At 44.6% G+C, this 23,069-nt stretch overlaps 1 protein-coding gene across 2 annotated transcripts in view; it reads right to left on the bottom strand.

The window, feature by feature from the left end:
- The window catches only part of SPRYD3 (SPRY domain containing 3), a 450,311-nt gene that overhangs the window by 207,566 nt on the left and 219,676 nt on the right, over positions 1–23,069 (bottom strand). For both annotated transcript variants that reach the window (XM_069653343.1, XM_069653344.1), the window contains exon 7: positions 21,453–21,602. In XM_069653343.1, the coding sequence (XP_069509444.1) occupies positions 21,453–21,602 (150 nt within the window). The remainder of the gene's footprint in view (positions 1–21,452; positions 21,603–23,069) is intronic.

The raw sequence follows: 23,069 nt of genomic DNA, 5'->3' as shown, positions 1-23,069 counted from the left end.
TATTTAGTGTGTTTCATTGTTATTAACAATCAGTACGTTTATAGATCTGTGCTTGATAGAACTTTAGGGCTCATGCTATTAGCATTTTGATCTCTGTGGTGTAATCATTGGCGGCATATTTTGAGTGGCGATTTCACCTGGACCGTATCAAAGATGCATCCATCGCCAATGTGATCGGATGCCAAGGTTGGCAGGACAGTTCATCTAGACAGTTAAGCGGTGAGATCGACTGGTGATCTTCACAGTTAAGGATTGGCCCAGAGAAGATCCCCTAATATCTCCCTAGAAACGTAACTACTGACTATGTGGAGACCACTCTGTGACAATAACCACCAACATAGGTCGTGTGACCAGAGGAGAAATTTGTTTAGCAATCACAGACTCAGGATTGGCCTGAGCCCTTCGGTGAGCCCCTCAGTCTTCTTGAGCAGAAGCAAGTACCAAGTGTAGCAAATGGCCCACATGCTGATAAAGGCACACGTACCAAGGTTTCCTCCAGCATAAGCAGTTTCAATGATGACACAGGGGTTCTGGGAGAGTGGATTTCGCAGACATGGGAGGCAATACCTGAAGGCAATGCTCTGTGACAACCAAAGGCTTGAATTCTCCCACTCCCAACCTCAGTGAAACTGCTCATGCCACGGAAAGAGAGGGAGCCAGGAACTCCAACTCAAAGGGGACTTTATTTTCTTGCAACAACTTTGGAGATAGCTGGAATGGCGGAAGCCAAACCCACTATTTATGTTCCACTGAATGGAAAGATGGTAATGTGCAAGAATCTGTCTCTGAAGTGTCTGTCTGGGTCTGTACCTTGTGTTCAACTCTTGGAGCCACGAGACCATGGGTGTCTACAGCCCTGGCCACCACACGTTTGCACCAGCCAACTAGTTGCCATTCCAACCTCTGAATAAGAAGATGTATCAAAGCTGTTGAGGACCCTGAGGCCTTCAGCTAGATAGGAAAGGCCTGGGCAATGGGAGTGGGCAGGCAGACCAAAGTCATTGAAGTATTCAGAAGCCCCTGATCAGCACATCAGCTTCCTATTCCACCCTGTAGTCTCCAAAAATAGAAGAGCTGCGCCTGCCCAGGAGAATACCACAAAGCACCCCTAGTACTGACATGTGAGATAAGGTGAGAACACCAGGCAAATGGCCAAGAGAGTTGATTGATGATGCCAGTGCCGAAGAAAGCACCACAGCAGCTGGTACTTTGATGACTGGGCCGACTTTATGTGGCAGAGGGCCAGCATACAGGGCAGAGTGCAGTGGTGAGTTGTGCATGCTGTGTACAGTGAAATGGCAGTGGATTGTAGAGTTAGCATTGCCAGTGTGACATGGCCAAGATTCTGCTTGAAGATTTCCATCCAGCCTGATCAAAAAGCCTTTCAGCAGCAAAGGGGTAGATGCTGAGGTGGAAAGAGAAAGCCTGCTTCTAACTATCACAAGATTTTGGATGGATTCCTCTGAAGAACTTGACCTATTACACCTTAATTCTCTAGAGAATGAGGAGCAGGTGCGAGAAGACGAAGAGTTTCTCCTCCTGCATGGCATTCTGGGAGAAAGGACTCTGCAAGTGTTTGGCAGGTGGGGAGCACTCTTCAGAGGTGCAAACACCTGATATTTTGCTTACAGCCAAAAAGGTATTTGTTGCAGGCTCTTGCACAGCCTTAGGGTTCATAGACTGACCAGAATTACAGTCTCCCTTATTGTGGTCCTTTCCCAAGAACCATTCACTGCATTGGTGAGGAGTGGAGACTGGCATCTGCCTCTCGTGGTCCTTGCAGGGCTTGAAGACTGATTTTGATGAAGACATAAGGTAGTTATAAGTACCAGCATCTGATGTTGGAAAAATGTACAGATGGCATGAAGGTGTATTGGCCGATTTGAATATTGAGATTACAAATCATTTCTGAAGGATGCACCGAGTAACTATTTGGTGCTAACCAGAGTACATAAGGGCACAACTCATTGAGATCCTCCCCCTTAGACAACACCAATCAGAGCACGGTTGAGATATCTGACCACCTGGCTTTGAGACTCTAACTATCCAGTATATTAACGCTGGTACCTGGGATTTTTAAATGATATTGACGAATTTGACCAGATTGGTTGACATGTTTCACAAGAATGTATACGGTGCTTTGGGTGTACAAATTAAACGTGTTCTATGGACACTGCTTTATATGTAAAGGGTGAATTGGTTTATAAGTTTAGGTTAAAAAAACAGTTATAAAATATACATTGTATAGATATACGCTCACTATTCTTCTCAGTTGTAGAAGGAATAAAAGAATGGGATATTGAAAGAATTTTTTTCAATACGCGCGACTCCAATGGTATCAAATTTGCATAATGCACTATAACCAAAAGCCACAGCTTTCTCTTATTGTAATCTTGAAATGTAATTTACTTTGCAATTGAATGTTTCAATTTGCGGTGCCTTTTAGGGTTGTCTCTACAGGAATATTTGGGGGGTGGGGAGGTAGGTGATGCCAAAATACAATGCTAACTAGGCCAACAACGCAAGCTCCTTGTTTTTTGTGTATAAGGAGCGGATCCTGCCTTGTCAGGCACAAAGCTTTTGCAGATTTTAAATTATTGTATCTTTCTGGCATGTGGGGGCTGAAACGTTACACCAGATTCAGACTCGGATGATGACCAAAATTGACTAGGTTTTAATTCCGACCTCTCTATGCATATCAATCACACTTGTATCTAGAGACAGATTTTAACTCCTGATGAAATTCCTTTCCCTACTCTTCTTTCATTAGGATCACAGTGGAAGTTCAAAGTACTAATCTCCCTTGAAACTTCTCCATTTTCCATACAGATTACGAGTCACAATATTCAACATCATCTGACTGGAAAATGCCACATTTCTCTTCCAATGTCTTTTAAATGTACATGTTTATTAATTTTATGTACAATACAACATAAATCCAAAACAACCACAAAAAGAATTACAAGAACTAAAGTCTACATCTGGGTTCATCACAAACAGGGTACCCAAAACCCCAAAAAGAGTAGATATTACAACTTCAAATTGGAATCAGTCAGGATATAACAAATTGACAACAATATTACAGATCTAAAAATCTGCCCCAGATTTGATCAAATAAATTCATTTTCTTGTCTCTGTAAAGGATTATCTTCTCTTAGCTTGACACTTGTTTTAGATCATCCAACCATTCTGAAATCGTTGGCTTTTCCTCACTTTTCCACTTCCTCAAGATTATTTTTTTGGAGGAATTCGCTGCCCTGAAAAAACAACTTCTCTGTGGGAAAGAGAGACCTTCCACCATGTCATCTTCTCCCAGAATTACAGTTGTATAATCATAATCTTCGTGCAACAGAAGAATCACATTCATCTTCATAGTGACCACCTCCAGAAAGATCTTAACTCATAGCAGTCCCAAATCATATGTTACACCTCCAACAGGCATCTGAATCAACTAAACCTCTTGCATGTAGTTTTTGTGGCGTCCAAAAAACTGTTTAAAATTTTGATTTGGTGACTCCTTTCCCCCAGATTCAAAGAGGTTAGAGCCACATTCTTGCACAGATTCCTCAATCTGCCCTCAGACATCTCCGATCCAATTATTTCTGACCATTTTGACAACAAGTCCTTCTTTGGCTCTTTGTTCTGGTCTAGATTTTTGTACACCTTAGAAGCCATACAACCTTCAGACTTATATTCTCTTACAATGTCTACCATCTTCTCCAAGGCTTCAGAGCTTGATGAGCTGCCCAGTTGGACCAACGGCTTTGTATTCGTCTCTCCAGACTTCGAGGAAATTCCCATAGTCTACACATCTATTTATTAGATTTTTATATAGCACTGTGCACTAGGACCCCAACCGGCCCATAAAGCTGGTGGATGCCCAATAGCACTTTAAGATGAGTAGCAGCACCTGTGAAATGGATGGGGATGCAGATTAATACTCTAGCATCAGATCAATAATGACAACTCAATATTTTGGCAAAGGGAGTCCGTTTAATGACAAATACAAAAAACGGGGAGTTAATGAATATCAGCAATCGATCGATCTTCCTTCTCGCTCCAACAACTCCAACAAACTTCATAAAAAACACATCTTTTATGCGCAAAATCGTCATTACTGACCTTTAACGCTTAAAATGTTGCATGCAATTCTATTGGTAATAGGAAGGTAACTTTAATAAAGGTACTATATCTGTATATGGTAACGAAGTGAGGGGATTGGATAAACAGTGTCAGGTGGGGCAGCTAAGCCCTTCCTTCAAAATGGCTACTGTAGACGTCACTAAAAGTACGTCTCATTGGTTCTACTAACTATAGGACCCTACATTACTTGGTCCACTATGATTGGGTTGGCATCAACCCCACTCATACTTTTCCACCAGCCCAGAAACGTGCAGAATAGCCGGCCAGGTGCAGGGTACTCGTCTGCTCCCCCCCAGTTTCCCTCCAATTATTGCACCAATAACTAATGACTTCAGTGGTCATGTGTCAATTATTTCTTTGTATTTTGGCCTCTAGACTGCTTCTTGGTCTGGAAAAGTGAAGGCGTCTGGGCATAGCACAAGTCCATGCGTAGGCGTGAACGTTTCATCCCTTCTGCTTGCTTAGTAATGTGATTCTGACACCGTGAAATCATCTTATTCTCCATGCAATTTGTGTATTTGATTTAATTTTGCCAGCCATCTGCCTCCTGTGGCTTATCTTGGCCTATCAGAATAGGATACTCTGTTCTTCTCTTCATTAATTGTATCCACTGTTGGGCTATTTCAGCTGGTACGAAGTTGGCTTCTTGGCATGACTTGCCTTCGTCCGAGTTGCTCTCTGTCCTTAATTCTCGATTTTCCTGTTGCGGAGCTCTTTTCCTGTGACCATAAGTAACCTTTAGTCGGTTCTGCTCTTGTGCATAGTGGAAGTATAATTCTATAAAGTTCTTTTTCTCGAGGTAGGTATGTATAGGTGGCGCTTGCCGCACTCTATTGTACTACTTAGCTTTAGCAAGCCTCGTGATTTTCTGTGTTTTCTTGCGGTTCCATGCATATATACACATGTAAGCTAACTGAATATCTTAATCACGCTCATGGCATAAGCTTCTAACATTTGACATTGTTATTTTGATTTAAAACCCAGGATGTCACTTATCCATGGTGTTTCGTCTCTTTTCATCATTCATAAGTCGTCATATCTTCTATATGTGAGTCAGTCCGGGTTCTTGTAACGTCACCATTCATCTTAGGACTTTCTTGGCTTCTTCAGGCATTGCGTTTTGACCATCGCCATTTTGTCTCACTTGTTGATATGGTTTCCTCAATGCGTACCTTACTGTCCAAGGTTTCTTATGTGCAGGTACTTCAATAGGTGCTGTCAGTCTGATAGGTATTGGGCAGAGCCCCACTGCGGCTCTCTGCTGTTTTATTTGCTCATCATACGTCACATATTTCGGCGTGAACGTTTCTGGTACTTCAAAATGAGCGGTAGGTATGCAAATCATGCTTGGGTCCTCCTCTAGAGCACTTTTACCTAAAGCGCTAAAAGCACATGCAGCTTAACTGTGATTGCTTGCAAACACAAGTTGCAGACTACGTGTTTGTCACATATGCAACATAAATATCCTTCGACTGGCAGAAGCTAAAACGCAGATTTTCCATTTCTTAGACTTGAAGCCTTCAAAGGTAGTGAAAGAGTTTTGAAACAGAAATTCATACAATCCATCCTTTGCATGCATTCCTTTCCATCCTAAATTCCTACTGTTTTTCAGGGGTGTAGGAGCAGGGGAAAAGATGAATTATAGGTTGTCAGGGGTCTTACTAGCGACAAATGTAATTAAAAAACAAACTAAGCCACAATCACTGCCTGCATGGTGGCAAGGGTTCACCTCGCGGCCATGTTTTTGCTGCTGGTAACCATTAGTGCAATCAGCAGTGGGGTTCAGAATCTGATCAACCGCAGGATCTGACGTTTGCCAACCATCCTGAGAGAATCAGAAATATGCTCCTGAAAGAAAGGGGTGCAAAGACCGCTAAAGGCGCCAACTATAAGTGCTTAAACTTCAAACTAATCTTCATGTTTGAATGACCGAGACTCCAAGTCAGTGTGGTAGTGATTCATTAGTGACTACATCTTTCTCTTGAGATGAACACTCTTCCCTCAATAAACAATAGGATCTGTGGCAAGCCCGACGAAGGACTCGGGTCAGAGGACGTCTTGTCAAGAAGCCTTATTTAACTCAAAAAGAAAAAGCCTTTCTAGCCCTGCACTCCGAGTGGTTTCACCCCGATCGCTCTCGATGCCCCAGGAGCCTCTCCTGGTTCTTGGTCTGTAGAAAAACAATTCTCACTACTTTTTAACAAGCCTTAACAGTCTCTCAAAGATCCAAAGTTTCCAAAGGTTCCTTAAACAAAAAAAACAAGTGTCACAATTTCTTTAGGAGGAGGGATACTTCCCTGATGCAACACAGTAGAAGTAAGATTATGTTGCAAACGTTCAGGAAGGGTAACAGTCATGACATTAATGGTCAAAGTTACAGGTAGCACTGGAATCTTGAGGAGGGGCCTTGAGCAAGTTTAGTGAGCCTCAGCGAGAGATTTGTGTACCATTGAAATGCTGACTCCAGTGTGTCTCAAGCCTTTAGTTACATTGCCACTTATAAGGACACTACCCTTAAAAACATGTGTGTTCTGTGAACGGCAGGGTTCAAAATTGTTAAGAGATATTAAGCTCATGGCTATTGCCTGCGAGAGATTGGTTGACTTGATGCCAACCGTTACCAGGAGCTACTTTTGGCTCCTCAGACAAACTGGTGCCTTCAATCATAACTATGTGACACTAACTCTGTGTTTATGGTAATTTGTATGAATGAGCATTAGGAAACAACCAGAAGACATTTGAAGCAGAATAGTCATATATAATGGACGAAAACGTATGCTTGTCATCTCATATGAGAGTTAAATTGGTGTTACACTAAATATCAGCTCCTGGTTCCGCAGAGGTAGCTCCTGTTTACTGGGTGAAGCCAAATACCCAAGGAGCTGCTTTTAGCTCCTGCTAATCACATTTTTATTTCGATCTTGGAACAGAGTTATAGGTGCCAGAACATTGCTCCCAGGATCCAAGGGACTTTAAGGTTGCTTCTGCTTCAATGGAAATCTGTCCTTCAGCAGAACAAAAGGAAGCACTTGCCAGCTTCATTCTGTCCTGAGGGGGTTGGGCGGTGGTGGCTAGGGGGGAAGCTTATGTGACATATTGGGACTTTCAAGAGTTTACCTTACACCTGGAGTCAGTGGCCCAACGTATCATCGGGATTGGGCATTTACTCCGACTAATCTCCTGCTTGGCTAACCTTACCCAAACCACGGAATTTTTCACTTTCATTTTTGGGTTCTGTTTAGAAAGATGTTTATCTGCCACCTCTTTTTGCTATCAAATGGATAGCATCCTCCCTCAACAATAGGAACCAAATAACCCTACTCCCCTCCTATGCTTCCGCCGCCCGACCAGTCAATTCCGCAGTTCCACAAGGAGCATGCCTATCAGCCCTCCTGTTCAACCTCTATATGTCCACCCTCCCACGAATAATCTGCTCGCACAATATCCTGTGCTACAACTACGCTGACACCCAACTAATCCTAAAACTCCTCAAGTCAAAACCCAGCTGCCAACCCAACCTCACTGCCTGCCTCCTTGACATTGATCACTGGATGACCTCAAACCACCTCCTGTTAAACCCCTCCAAAACTGAAATCATGCTCTCTGGCAACACAGAATTTTTTCTGCACCCCCTACCCTGGCCATCTGCCATGGGCAATTCCCCGACAACCTTAACCTCAGTAAATAAACCTTGGATGCACTCTCGACTCTGACCTAACCCTCTCGCACCAAGTCAACAATGTCTCTAAGTCCTGGTACTACCACCTCAAAAGTCTTGGGCACATTTTTCCATACCTCTCCTTTCCCAACAGACTCTCTGCAGTCCAATCAGTTGTAATGCCAAGACTGGACTATGCTAACCCGCTCTACCTCGGAGTTCATGCGTACCACCTGACTAAACTACAAAGAGCACAAAACGCTGCAGCCAAACTGCTACTAGCACTTGGCCTAAGAAATCACACCTCCCCAGCTCTCAAAACTCTGCACTGGCTTCTGGTTGCCCGAAGTGTACCCTTCAAAACCTTATGCATCTCTCACTGAGCATAAAAGCGGACCTCAATATCTTCAGGACAAACTAAAACCCTACCATCCACCACACACTCTAAGATCAAGCTCTGCCCGCCTCCTAGTGATACCAAAAACCAACTCAGTCAGCTTAGGTGGATCATCATTCTCAGCCCTGGCCCCCACTCTGTGAAACTCACTTCCACGCCACTTCCGACTCACCGAAGACCTCACGTCCTTCCGCAAATTACTGAAAAGCCGGCTCTTCCCCTAAAAATCAACTCTTAACACAAACAGTATAACAGCAACAACAAACAGTAGCCCATGGTTGCTGTATTAAAAAAATAAAAAAATAAAAAATCCAGCATTGAGACCCGGTCGAGAAAGATGGAAAACTAAAACTGCTAGTGTAAATTAAAAACAGATAAACTGAATAGAACGAATGAATGAAGTGGATGAAAAGAATGAAGTAGATGCAGTGGTTGAAACAAATGCAGTGGATGAAACGGATGAAATGGGTGCAGTGGATAAAACGGATGAAGCCGATGAATCGGATGCAGTAGATGTAACGGATGAAGCGGATGGAACCGATGAAGCGGATGGATCGGATGAAGTGGATGGATCGGACGGGATGAAGTGGATGGAGCGGATGAAATGGATGGAACGGATGAAACGGATGGAACGGATTAAGCGAATGAAACGGTTGAAGCGGACGGAGGAACAAGTGGACAAACAGAACAAGTGGACAAACAGAACAAGTGGATTGATCCGGAATGAAGTGAATGGAACGGAAGAAGTGGTTGGAACGGAAGAAATGGCTGGAACGGGAGAAGTGGACAGAACAAAATAAGAATCGGATAGAATGGAAGAAGAAGGGATTAAAAGAAGTATCCCGAATAGATGAAATGTAACGAACGGATGAACTATAAAGTACGGACAAATTAAACACAACAGAAAAGTAGATTGAACGCGTGGAAAGGATGGAGTAGACAGATAAAGTGGATAAAGGAATGAAATGGATGGAAAAGGTGACTGAACTGAGCAGTGGGAGTAGATGAAACAGATGGAATGTACAGAACTGATAGAGCGGATCGAACGCACAGAATGAATCAAACGGATAGAGTGAATGCGAAGGATGGAACGAAGAGCTAGTGGGAATAAGTCTACTTGTCAAACGAACGGATGAAGTGGATGGATCAGACGAATCAGATGGAACTGAGTAAACGTACTGGCTGGCAGAGCGAATGGAACAGACTAAATAAGTAGAGTGGTTATAACAGATAAAACGGATTTAACGGGTGAAACTACCGAGCAGACTGAACGAATGGAAAAATGAGTAGCTTTAACAAATGGAACAGATCAGATGGACTGAACGGATGCAGTGGATGAAACAGATACAGTAGACAGTACAGAAAGAGTTGATGAAACAAATGGAGCAGAGGGAAAAGATGGAGTGGATCGATCTGATGGAGTAGATGAAATAGATTAAGTGAATAGAACAGGTAGAGTGGATGAAACAGGTTGAATGGATAGAACAGATGAAGTGGATGGAATTGATGGAACTGATGAAGTTGAACGAACAATTGGAACGGATAGAGCAGATGGAACGAACAGAGCGGATTGGAGTGGATGGAACAGATGGACTGACTAGATGGAACAGGTGAAGTGGATGGAACAGGTGAAGTGGATGGAACGGATAGACCAAATGGAACGAATAGAGCGGACAGAACAGATGGAGTGGAGGGAACAGATGAAGAGGAGGGAACGGATGGAGTGGATGAAACGGATAGAGTGGATGAAACGGATAGAGTGGATGAAACGGATAGAGTGGATGAAACGGAGAGAGTGGATGAAACGGAGAGAGTGGATGAAACGGAGAGAGTGGATGAAACGGAGAGAGTGGATGAAACGGAGAGAGTGGATGAAACGGAGAGAGTGGATGAAACGGAGAGAGTGGATGAAACGGAGAGAGTGGATGAAACGGAGAGAGTGGATGAAACGGAGAGAGTGGATGGAACAGAGAGAGTGGATGGAACAGAGAGTGGATGGAACAGAGAGAGTGGATGGAACAGAGAGAGTGGATGGAACAGAGAGAGTGGATGGAACAGAGAGAGTGGATGGAACAGAGAGAGTAGATGGAACAGAGAGAGTAGATGGAACAGAGAGAGTGGATGGAACGGAGAGTGGATGGAACGGAGAGTGGATGGAACAGAGAGTGGATGGAACAGAGAGTGGATGGAACAGAGAGTGGATGGAACAGAGAGTGGATGGAACGGAGAGTGTGGATGGAACGGAGAGTGTGGATGGAACGGAGAGTGTGGATGGAACGGAGAGCGTAGATGGAACAAATAGAGTAGATGGAACGAATAGAGTAGATAGAACGGATGGAATGGATGGAACGGATGGAGGGCATGGATCGGATGGAGTGCATGGAGCGGATGGAGTGCATGGAGCGGATGGAATGGATGGAGTGGATGGAACGAATGGAGTGGATGGAATGAATGGAGTGGAGTGGATGGAACGGATGGAGCGGATGTAACTGATGAAGTGAGTAAAAGACATGGAACAGTTCAAACGAATAAAAAGGATAGAACAGATGGAACACACTAAACAGATGGGAAGGATGAAATGGATCAACAGATTGGATGGAGTAGTTTATGTAGATGAATGATCGAACAATGGAATGGATGGAAAGACTAGTAAACTAAATGAACCAGACGAAATGCATGAACAGACGAAGCTGAGTGAATGCACAGATCGAATAAAACGGATAGAATAGATGGTACAGAAGAGCGCTCTATCTCATGCGCCTTACTGAAAACCACCATATCACACTACCACGCTTACTCTCTCCAATACACCACCACTCAACTAGAACACAGCGGTACTATGACACATTTGGTATAGCTGTTCTCATACTAACATCCGCCACATACTCCACATCATCCTAATTAAACAAAGCTAGCCGAGCACACACCGCTAGCCTAAGCGTCTCCTCAGGCCTTACGCAGCCAGAAATCAGTCTGGATATCGACCCACCTAAATAAACACATATTCCTGACCTCCCAACCACCACAACTACCGCTAAGAAGCAGCTATCATCCAAGTGCCACACCAGCTGCACACATACCCGGTGCACCCACGCACTATACATATATATCTCCAGAATAGAGATTTCCTTAAAGGTAATCGGTGTAGTTGTGTTACACCCTGTGTCAGGGGATGGTTGTTGCTCAGAGAGGGGCAGAGAGGCTTTTTTAGTTGCTATTTTCTGTTGGAGTGTAGTGATTTTGTTTAGGAGGGCTTTTTGAATTGCAGTGCATCATGGCTTATCCTTAGGCACAGTGTCTGCCGGTGGAGTTGGGGCTTCCATTTCGTGGAGGATGGAGAACAGTTCCTTAGTATTGGAACTAGCTTTTGCAATTCTATTATTGAATATGTTTTTTTTGTGTTAGTTATTTCTTTTTTGTAGTGTTTGGAGAGTTCTGTTAATTTAGCCTTATTGATAGTAGTCAGGGAGTGGCGCCAGATAGTTTGCAGTTTTCTTTTCTGTAATTCTAACTCTTTAAGTTGAGGTGTGAACCATGCGTTGAGGTGGGATTTTGTCTGGCTTTGCACATTTTTAGTGGGTCGGTGGAGTCCAAGGCTTGGGACATGGCAGTATTGAAGATTTCTACTAAAGATGTATGGTCAGCATTATTATTAACATTGTTCAGAGAATGGAGGAGGTGAGGGAGTAGTTTTTCTGCTGTGATGTCCTTTTTACTTCTTGTGGGGAGTGGGGGTGCCATCTCAATGGTTTTAGGACTAAGGAGGTCGAGTGTGGCTGAGAAAGTAATGAGGTGATGGTCGGACCATAATTGTGATAAATTATCTGTCATAATAATGTTACAGTTCAAGACAGCCACCCAATCCAGTGTTCTGCCTTTGATGTGGGTAGGGATAGGACTTTTTGTGAGAGTCCATGAACTTTGTGAAGTGCAGCTATGGCTTGGGTGTGTTGGGATTCAGTCACCTAACCCGTCCATATAACGCTTTCTTTCTAATTTAGGACCAAGATATCTTAAGAATTTGGAAGCAGACTTCCCAAACCGGTCCCCTCAGAGTCATACAGGGTCCAGACCACGCCCCTACCAGTCCCTCCCAGCATCCTATGCCAGCACTTGCCCTCGGGCTCCCTTTCCCGGACTATCCCAACCCAGTCATCCTATCCACTGCACTTTTCCTCTCCCCCCGCCCTCTTTCCTCTGGCACTAGCTGCCTTGCCCTGAATAGCACTGGTCCTCCCCCACCCGTGGGGTTTCCCACTCTGCACTTCTCCCTCTACCCCCTACACCCCTGCACGTATTACCTTGTCATGCACTTTCACCGTAGGATTGTCACAAGGCCAGTATAACTGTCTCTTTGTACTTGTTTTTTCTTATGATTCCCATGACCCCCGCCATCCCGCTTCTTGTCTTATGGTGCCTGGAAACACTTGTGTATAGGTGCCATACAAATGTCCAATACAATTAAAAAAGAACGAGAGCGCTTTATGCTTTCACACACATCTTTCTCATTAGGGCAAACATTCTAAACTGCTTCACATCCACTCTGGGGAAGCTTATTTAGAAGGCACACACCCTGATCATTGCCTATGAACCCACAGAATCTGCAGCCATTACAGAGGAACTCAACCAAGACAACACATCATTACTTCCCTCATACACACTCACCAAAGTCCTTAGGGAGCCTGGAACTATGTGAGGCTCTGGGTGGGTGGGAACCGGATTATGTGCAGACCTCAAACCCTAATTTCTTTAAATCGAACTGATGTACTCTTTCTTCTTGATTTTCTAGTAACCCTGCCTCCGCCCTTTTTGCTTCAACTATAGTCTTCTGGTTTCAAGCTCTCTATTCTTGGCAGCTGGTTGGACTTGCTGCAGATATAACTCCCTGCTCTTAGGTATTTATTCCTCCCTCTGAGATTTTATGAGGGGACCAACGAGTCAGGCTCTAAAGAGAAGCAGAGGGGGAGATGGAGCAGATGTGCCCCATCAGCTCATCCATTAGTAGGAGACTCGTAGAAATCTCAGAGGGCCTCTGTTACATTCAACCTTGATGGCTGTTGCACGAACACCCCCTCCCCCCGGTGGCCTTCAGCTGCAAATGTTTCCAGTTAATGTTCTAGTAAGTTATTTACTCCACGGTTAATTGTATGCACTCGGGGTATGGATCCTTTGATTGGTAGCTCTGTGGTGCGTCACTGAGTTCTAATACTGTGAATAGCATAGCTGCCCCCACTTTGTAAGGAGGATTGTGCTGTCCCATCACTTGTGTGGGGTTCAGAGGCACCGCGCTCTATCAGAACTGCAGGTTCTTCAACGAGGTTGGAGCAAACGAACACTAACTGGGTCTGAGCAGTAAGGCTTCACTCTAAGGAGCGGGGGATAATGGTATAAGGTACAGATTAATCTTATAGGACGTCACTCTATAAAATATATATTTTATGGGAGCTTTACTTACCCAGTTATCGTCTTTCTGCAGTTTGAACCTGCTTACGATCGCATGCTTTGCATAAGCCACCATCTAGCAGTTGGTCCCAAGAATTACACTTCACTTTTCTCGAAATCGAAACGAGCGCCGACAGGGGCTTCTTGTCACACTATCCCCACTTTTTTGCGCAGGGACCGTGCATGATAACCTTCTTTGTATCGTGCACATTTTAGTGAAGCCAGCAAACACATTGAAACATCTCTGTATATAATGTCAGGCCCTGAGACGAGAGCATATGGATATTTTTGTGAAGTTTGCACATTGCTGCAAACACATTTGAAGCGAATTATTTCGGTTGAAGATGAATCACTTCAAACGTGTTTGCAGCAATGTGCAAACTTCACAAAAAGATCGCTAAACTGAACAGTGGTTGTAATTTGGGAGTTTTTAAGAGTCGATTTGAAATTTTAGATTGTGCATGAATAAATATTATGGTTTAGTTTTTGGGAAAATTATTTGATCATTCAAAATACATTGGAGATTTAGGATTAATAAAGAATGTATATTTTAAATAGATAATGTATATTTTGAAGTGTGTTTATGAATTGAAATAAGCATGAACGTTTTAATAGTAACAAAAACATACATAAGTAGAAAAAAACAGTATTGCTTGGCCCACCTGCGAGTCTGCTCTCGTTTATGTATCTACTCAATAGTGATGTGTGGAGTGTGAACTGACCTCCATGTTGCATGTTTGCAAATTGAGTTACAGAAAAACAAAGTGTAAAACTCCAGATCAACCAATAGATGGCGGCCTATGCAAAGCATGTGAATCTAAGCAGCTTCACAAGCTTCAGAAGATACACAAAGTAAGTCATCACTGCACACAAATCATTAATGGTGTCTTAAATGGACACCAGACAAGCTTTCAAAGCCAGCAACACTTTCAATTGCAACACAAAATGATATGCAGTGGCAGTGTTAAAGAAATGTTCTTCTTTCAGCTGCTTTAAGCCTTATTCTTTTAACTCCCCCCAAACCCCGAAGCATTTTTGAGGCCTCTTGTTTTTTGTTTCTCTTTTCACTGGTGACGTGCTTTCTCCACCCCCGAATTGCCCATCTAACTCACTTATTGCGACAAGTAGTTGCAAGTGGTCCTCGTTCAAGGGCACCCTATTCGCCATTTCCACCTGTTGTGTAGTGCTATTGCATCTATTGTGGTGGCAGTGTATCTTGTATATATTGGACCGGTGTACTACTGGACACCATTCGTTTTACCTCAATAGGGCCCCTTGCTTACTATAATGGCCAGCATTTTCACTACAGGGGTAAGAATCAGTGTCTCGGGCACGCTCATCCACATGTCCACCATGCTCAAGGTCGCAAGGGTTTTAGAGCATGTTTTGCAGGACTGGATAACCTCTCAGAGTCTGAATGATGCAAGTTCCCTCATACGTGGGAGCTGGGGCCATCCCAGGCCAACATTTTGTATATCTGGAGATTTTGAAACCATTCACTAGTCGGCCATTGGAATTCTAACCAGAGCACCCAGAGGATGTTGAAGGAGGCTGGAATAGCACTGCAACCACCATTGGCCAAGCCAACTACCTCAAGTGAAGCTCTGTCTCCTCCGTTCAACGAAAATGGACCGCAGGTGTCTCCTTCCCTTGAACTAATGGGCACAACTGGTTCTCCTTCTTTGGACATGGTAATATTTTAGATCTGCTCCGGCTCGGAAGGTCTGCACATTCTGAGAAGTGAACCCCTCCAGGCTTGAACCCGTACAACAAGCAGCTGTGCCTTCTACTAATCTTGCTGTGTGACACCATCGAGGGACAGTTTAGAGGTTCTGCTGATGCTCATACCACCAGGAGGAGTTATCGCACCCGAGTTTTAGTCCTTTGTCTCCTATTTGTTGGCAGCAGGCCTTGCTGGATCACCCTGTTCACCAGAAGTTATATATTTCTTTCTCCAAGCAGAGGTCTTCCTTCATCACGATTGCAAAATCCAGCAAAAGTAATCTTCTATGACCGTGGGTTCTGAAGCAGGGACCAGAACTACTCTGCAACCACAAACGCTGGACTTTCCTTTCTGTAACCTTGAGCAGTTTCAACCCCACTATAAATAACTCAGGGGAAATCAGGTATGTCTAGAGAGTTATGGAGGAGCGAACCTGACACTTAATACCCAAAAACAATGGGCTCCCACACCTGTTTCTAGGTTTGGATACACAGTTTCCTGGATAGTAGTAGAACTTTCACACTTACAAAAACAGTTCAAACAAATGTCAAGTAGAAGTCCAAGGAGAATTCAACCTGACTTCAATAGTTATTCTTTTTTAAAAATTGACAATTTTAATAAAAATGATATTAAAACATTCACATAAAAGCCATTTCATAAATCCTAACAAAGTGCCCAGTGCTACAAAGTGTTTTAGTGCCAATCACCAAGTAAGTGACAATGTGCACAATTACGCAATCAATTTATAACTATCGTTTGGAGGTCTGTAATATCCTCACGTGTACAAATGTTCGTGAGCACTGTTTCAGGTTATTCAAACCTTGATTTTTAGAACAACAAAACCACAAATATTACATATATATAATATAATATAATATGTAATATATACAAAATATTCTTACAGAGACCTTAGTTGACAATGACTCTTGTTTGTGTACCTTGGTCAAAAAGTACATACAGTGCACCTTTCAAAGATTCTACTACTTGTCTAGATACTTTATGATAGTATCCATAACAATAACACAACCCCACACCAGGAATGGCTTAGAAAAAGTCACTAAAAAGGCCAGGCCTAATCCATATACGTTTACGTGAGGATTCAGTTATGGTGCCACCAAAGACAAGTGAATACTTTCAGTTCCCTGAAAAGGAAGAAGGGCATCCCCACAGACGAATCAAAACCCCAGGTTCGACCACCTAAGTCAAGAGAAGGGAGGGCTGCAAAGAAGGGACTGAAACCCTATGAAGAAACGTCAAGGAGGGAAACAAAAGAAGTATGCACACAAGCCCAGAGGGAGAAGCCTAGCAACCTGGGGGGAGACTACTCCCACCGATGGATGATGCAGAGAAGACACAGGGGTTGTGGATGAAAATGTAGAATTTTCGAGTCATCCTGGGTCCATCGAAGTATCCGGTCTCTTCTTGCAACCTCACAGTAAAAGAAGACGACGACCTGGTCAGGACCTCAGACGCCCCTTAAAGGATAACCTCTTTCCAGCAAACCATGATGATGAAGGGTGCTATCAGAAGCAGCAGCTTTAGAGCTGTCTCGAGGTGACCCAGTGACCTAGCAAAGGTCACCAGGCAACTCAAAAATATCAGCGGCTATGCAGCAGCATCATCTAAACCTTCTCAACTGCCAACAGCAGAAGCAGAGCCGCAATGATTGATGTTCCATGCAGAAAGTGCGCAGCAAAGAAGCATTGGTGAAGGATAGCTTGGTGTCTAGACAAGAAAGATGCCCCCTCTCAGGGTATGCAGACCACCACTCCGGAATGGAGCAGATCTTGGGTTCATGAGGATGGTGCCAAAATGATATGCAGGATGAACCAAATGCACCTGTGGGTTCCAGGGAAACAATCACCTCAACAGGTTGCCCTATTCAAGAGAGCACTTTGCCTCAGAAGGTCTGGATGCAGCAATAAAGACCTCATGCAGAGTCTCCGGCACCACTTCAGAATCGTGTTCCATTAGTCGACTTCTGAAAGGCTCAAAATCATCACCATATTTACACAAATGCCAGGCTGGGGTTACCCCAGCCAACTAAGTAGAAGGTTTGCAGTCTTCAAAGGTTTGATTGATTGATTGATATTTTATTTCTATCGCACTCATACACAAGTGTTTCAGAGCGCGGCCAGGCAAGGAAAGGGAACAGGGGAGAACAAAAACAACGATCTTACTAGGCCCAGTGACATTGAGAACGTGCAAGTGCAGGGTAGAGGGAGAAGGGGGAGAAGTGCATGGAAGGTGGAACAAAAGGAGAGTGCGGAGCGAGAAGGAAAAAAAAACAAAAATAATAATAAAATAATAAATAAAAAGGCAACAAACAATGGGAGTGCAGCCAGCAAGTGGCAAGTGCTGGGTTTATGGCAGCAGGCCGTGTAGGTCTGAAAGTGCAGGAAGAAAAGGGGAGGGCTGTATGGCTACAGATACAGACCCCAGTGCAGGGGGTGGCCCGAAGGCAGTGCGTGAGGGTGGCAAGATGAGCAGGTACCTGGGCCTAGAGGACAGAGGGTGGCCAGGTGCATGGTGCCGAGGGAGAGTAGAATCAACAGGGGAGAGGGGAGGAGAAGGCAGAAGCCAAGAGGAAGGTTTTGAGGTGCTTCCGGAACCGGAGATGGTTCTCCTCAAGTTTTAGAGTGGCAGGGAGGCTGTTCCAGAGGGAGGCCCCAGCCGAAGACAGAGATCTACCCCCAGCTCGTTTCCTTGAGAAACAACTGACCCTGAGGGAGTTAGAGGTAGAGGAGCGGAGTGCTCGAGATGGGAGGTATTTGCGGAGGGATAGCTAAAGGTATTTTGGACCCAGGCCCCAGAAAGCCTTGTGGACAATGCAGAGGGTTTTGAATTTAATCCTTGCATCTACAGGGAGCCAATGGAGAGATTTCAGAGCTGGAGAGATACGATCCCAGGGCTTGAGGCCAAGGACAAGTCTCGCAGTCCTGTTCTGGATAAGTTGTAAAGGGCGGAGAGTGGAGGCAGGTAGATTAAGAAAGAGGCTGTTGCAATAGTCCAGCTTAGAGAGAACCAGAGCTTGGGAGACAGTTAGCTTCTGGGGGAATGAGAAGCAAGGAAGAATACCTCTGAGGAGGTGCAGTAGGAGGTTTGACTTTTTTGATACATCAGCGATGTGGGCAGAGAAGGATAGTGTGGAATCAAAGTTGACACCAAGGTTCTTGGCCTCGCAAGTGGGGATAGGAGGAGGGCCAAGGGAGGCCAGCCAGAGAGTGAGGGGAAAGGAAGGTGATGGTGTGCCAATGAGGAGGATCTCTGTCTTGCTGGCATTAAGACAAAGATTGTTGGCGGCACACCAATCTTGGATGGCAATCAGTGATGAGAGAGGTGGAGGAGGTGGCCGAGGGCAGCCTGAAAATGAGTTGAGTGTCGTCTGCGTAGCACTGGAAGTTTGAGCAGAAAATGGCAATACAGCGGGCGAGAGTTGCCAGGTATTGGTTGAAAAGCCAGGGCGAGAGGTTAGACCCCTGGGGAACACCACAGGTGGAGAAGAAGACAGATGATAGGAAGGACCCAAGTTGGACCTGGGAGGGTCGATCAGAGAGAAAAGAGGTCAGCCAGGCCAGAGCCTGATCGGTGATGCCCAAGTTATCCCAGAGACGGTTGAGCAGGATGGTATGGTTGACCGTGTCAAAGGCAGAGGAGAGATCAAGTAGGATGAGAACAGAGGGAATGCTAGAGTCAAGGTTGGAAAGCAGATCTTCACGGATGTTCAGGAGAGCAGTTTCCGTGCTTCTGCCAGATCTGAAGCCAGACTGATGCTCATGGAGACAGCCAACAGAATCAGAATGAAGGTTTAGCTGAGAGATGGCCAGCTTTTCAAGGAGTTTGCCTAAGAAGGGGGTAATGGAAATTGGGCGATAGTTGGCCGGACAAGAGGGATCCGTTGTGGGTTTCTTGAGGAGAGGATGCACAAGGGAGTGCTTAAGAGGGGAGGGGAAGGATCCTGAAGCAAAGGAGTGGTTGCAGAAGTCAGCAAGGGCCGGAAGAGGAACAGGGATGAACCTGGACCTCGACGGCTAGGTCAACCCGATGTGTGGTGTTACTCAAAAAGTTGATATGGATCAGGGTGGGTGAGACCTCTACACCGCCAAAACCGGTTCCCATTCATACTGCTCCCCTTTGTGGGCTCTGCACAAAAGTGGATGACCATAAATGGCCATTCTTGCCGCCAATACGGAAAAAAAGGCCAACATAGCCAGTGGTTTCAAACGGACAGAAACATCAACGCATCAAATTTGGCTACTACACGGACAAATAAGGTAGATTTGTGGCAAAAAATAAAGGTGGCCAGTAGTGCATCTAAAAAAAGTAATAGCCGCCAGCAGTCTTGAACACAGAGTCTAAATGAGTAAACCCACCCACAGTAGGAAAATCAGGGGACAAAGACTAGTTAGTGGTATCCAAAGAAATATGGCACAGCGGTATGGGAGGTGGAAAAAGAGTCTCGCCAACCGAAAAGGTCAGGAGCACAGAAAAGCCAGCAAATAGGCTGCGGTCTCATAGAATGGGGCAAAGAAAAAGCAATAAGGAAAATCTTAAAGGCCGGCTTCTAGGGATACGGGACACAGAAGTACAGTTAATCATACAAAAAGCAATTTAATATGAGAGCCACACAGCACAATACACCAATATACACACCAAGCTGGTTACAGAAAAGCAAATATCCCCAAACCACAATTCTATGCACATAGATGTACACAGTTGCCAGTCCCAAAGCCAGACTACCTACACTTTACATTTAAACACAGCAAAGAAGTAAAATCATTGAAACAAAGGAAACTGTAAATAGTGAAGTGAGAGAACAATGTATTTACAACCATATACTCTGCCTTATAAACAAAAACAGGTAAGTATACTCATGCCCCTTACTCTGATTTTCTCAGTGACACACTTAGGGTACTCAGAATCGCTGGGGACACTTCTGCCCCATTGATGCAGTGGCTGTAGTTGGCATCAGGATTGGGACCAGCTAAGCGGCAGTTACAAGCTCCTCTAAATCGGTTCTGCCAGACTTCAAGCTGGACAGCCCAGGCACTTCAGGTCCATTAGCGTAAAGAGACCTCCAGGACATGGCAGAGCCGAGTAGCGATAGAGACAACCCAAGTCAGAGTGTGGCAGGTGTAGTTCGTGCAGAGGAAGCCGCGACAGCAAGAGTGATGACTTCTGGCGCTGGCTTCTTGTGCAGATCTCAGGACTGGTTAGTCCCATCAGTCTAAGGGTCAAAGTATCAGGAAGGGTCTTTTAGGATAGTTGCAAAAGAAGCAGGGCTTCGGCAGGAGATGGCTTTGGCAATGCTAGTTGACTGTAGCAGCAGTCTTCGTGGTCTTCTCTTCTTCAGGGTCTTGGCTGCAGTGGACAATGAGTGAAGCAGCTGCACGGCTCCAAGTCAGGCTGGGGGCTACCTCAGTACACCAATACATTGGCCTGCACCATTCAAACGGGTAAGGGCTGTCCAAAAATGGACAGCCTCAAACTCCACATTTGCCCAACAACCAACATACTCCAGCATAGACGTTAATTGAAACGGACAGTCCCAACTCCCATTTCTGCCAAGTCACACATACAAAGCATTTTGCCACAGGGTCCATGCCAAAACCCGAAAAAAAGAAAAGGAACACAAAGTAAGCCTGCAGCACTTCCCTGTAAGGTGATGTGTGCTTCATCAAAAACTCAGGAACCACGAAAGGGGACACTGTCACCCTGCACTGGTAACCATTAGGGCTGGTCAGTGCCACGAAAATAATGAGTTGAGCAAGGCAAGTGTGGCAAGCAGGCTTTACTTATCTCCAATATCACTTCAGGGTTTAAGGTAGAGCAACATTCCTGGAGGTCCGATTAATATCAATAGTAAGAAATGATTGCCCAACAATCGGTCAAATCAAAAAGAAGGCCACATACTATCAAAATAATCTTAATGTAACCATTATGTAAAATGTCTTTGTTAGTTTTCATTTTAATTGTTTCTGGGAGTCTTCATCTTCTTTCCCATCAGGGCATGAACAACAGTGTGTGAAGAGAGAAAACTGAAGGCCAGAGACTGGAATAAAGGAAGTAAAAACAGTAAATGCATGTACCTTCCTGGCTAGCCCGAGGGCGATATAGCACTTTTCACCTGGATCCACAATCTCCACCTCAAAGTAATGGCTTCTGGTGCTGAGCGGATGCCGGCCTTGTGCAAGGCCCACATCAACAATGCTCTTGCCTTTTCCCACGTACTCGAGAAGCTGCAAAGACACAAGAGGGATTACCAATATGGCGTAAGAGAAAATGATTATGAGCTGAAAGAGGGCAACAGGAAAAGTAAAGGAAACATCAAGAGATAGTTGTAGGGTAAGTGGAAAGGAGAGGTATATCATGGGAACAAAACGTGCATGAGAAATAAAGGAGGGTAGATGCTCTTCATTAATTCTGCTTCAGATGAACAAACAAAATATGAATAAAAGCATTAGGAAAAACAACAGTTTAGGCTTTTGTGTAGGTCTAGGATAGGCAGTTGCCAGGCACTGCTATATGGTATCTATCTGGCCATAATATGGCAACAGCAGCAAAATGGTGTGAGTAGACTGTGCATATATCAGTGCCTGTGAAATGGCCATATAATACATTAACACAAGTTAAAAAACGGTTATTTATGTTTTATTTATTTATTTACATTTTTAAAGCGCCCACAGAGCCCGCGGGCTTCGAGGCGATGTTACAGGAATTGTTTTTGTTTATTTAGTTGCGTAATTGTTTTTGTCTTAGTTGCGTATTTATAACGCGCTTAAACACCCAGAGGTTTCTATGCGCGGACCCAGGGATCGAACCTGTTAGATTTACCAATGCTTGTTTTTAGCTGGACGTTAGTGCAAACAAGATGTGCAAATACATTTTGATTATTTAAAAGGATGAAAGCACACTTTATTACACCAGGAGCTGCTTTACAGTTAAAAACAAGCCATTAACACTCAAAATATGGCTTAGAAAGAACACTGGCTGGCTCTACACAGCATAAGGCTTGTTGTTACTGTGTGATAGAGCTAGCTCAGAGATCCCAGCAGGGTGGATTTTAGCCGTGAGGGGCACGTAGTGGGTAAGAATGGCCATAGGGATCAGCATGGCCGTAGGCGGTTAATTGGTACTAAGAAAGGCCAAACAACACCCACAAGCTCTGCGTTCCTCCTCAAACGCCATCTACCTCCTATCTGTACTCAAAGTCAATAGTTTTGGCTAGTATGCGGTGCTACAGCACCACTTAATGGCCGAAACTAGAAATTACCATATGGTGATTCAAGTACTCTTGTTCTGTAGCCCTCCCTCCCATCCTGTTAAGAAGCCTGCTCCCACAGATGGCCAGGATGCAACCTCACATAATGGTCACAGCTGGTTATGATTTTGGGGGATTTTAGGGCCATTTTCTATGGCCCCTTGGATCGCTGGCCGATTTTTGGTGGCCACAGGGCCTTCTCCTGGAACCCCTCTGCCAATGCAATCTTTTTTACCTTACTTAAGGTATATGGACCTGGGTCGGTCATAAGGTTCTCAGTCACAGTGGTGTGCCTCCCATTTTTGCCCTAGACAGCTCGGTCCTCGGCTCGGGAAGTAGGAGTTGGAGGGTCCCCAGTCCCTGGAAAATACCCACGAGCCACAAATGGCAACCCTGATACCACTCTTTGTATCTCAATGCCTCCCAGTACAGTTGCTGGCCACAG

This window comes from Ambystoma mexicanum, chromosome 3q, assembly GCF_040938575.1.
Source record: "Ambystoma mexicanum isolate Mex_15411 chromosome 3q, UKY_AmexF1_1, whole genome shotgun sequence".
NCBI classification, from domain to species: Eukaryota; Metazoa; Chordata; class Amphibia; order Caudata; family Ambystomatidae; genus Ambystoma; species Ambystoma mexicanum.
This window is presented reverse-complemented; position numbering and strand designations above follow the sequence as displayed.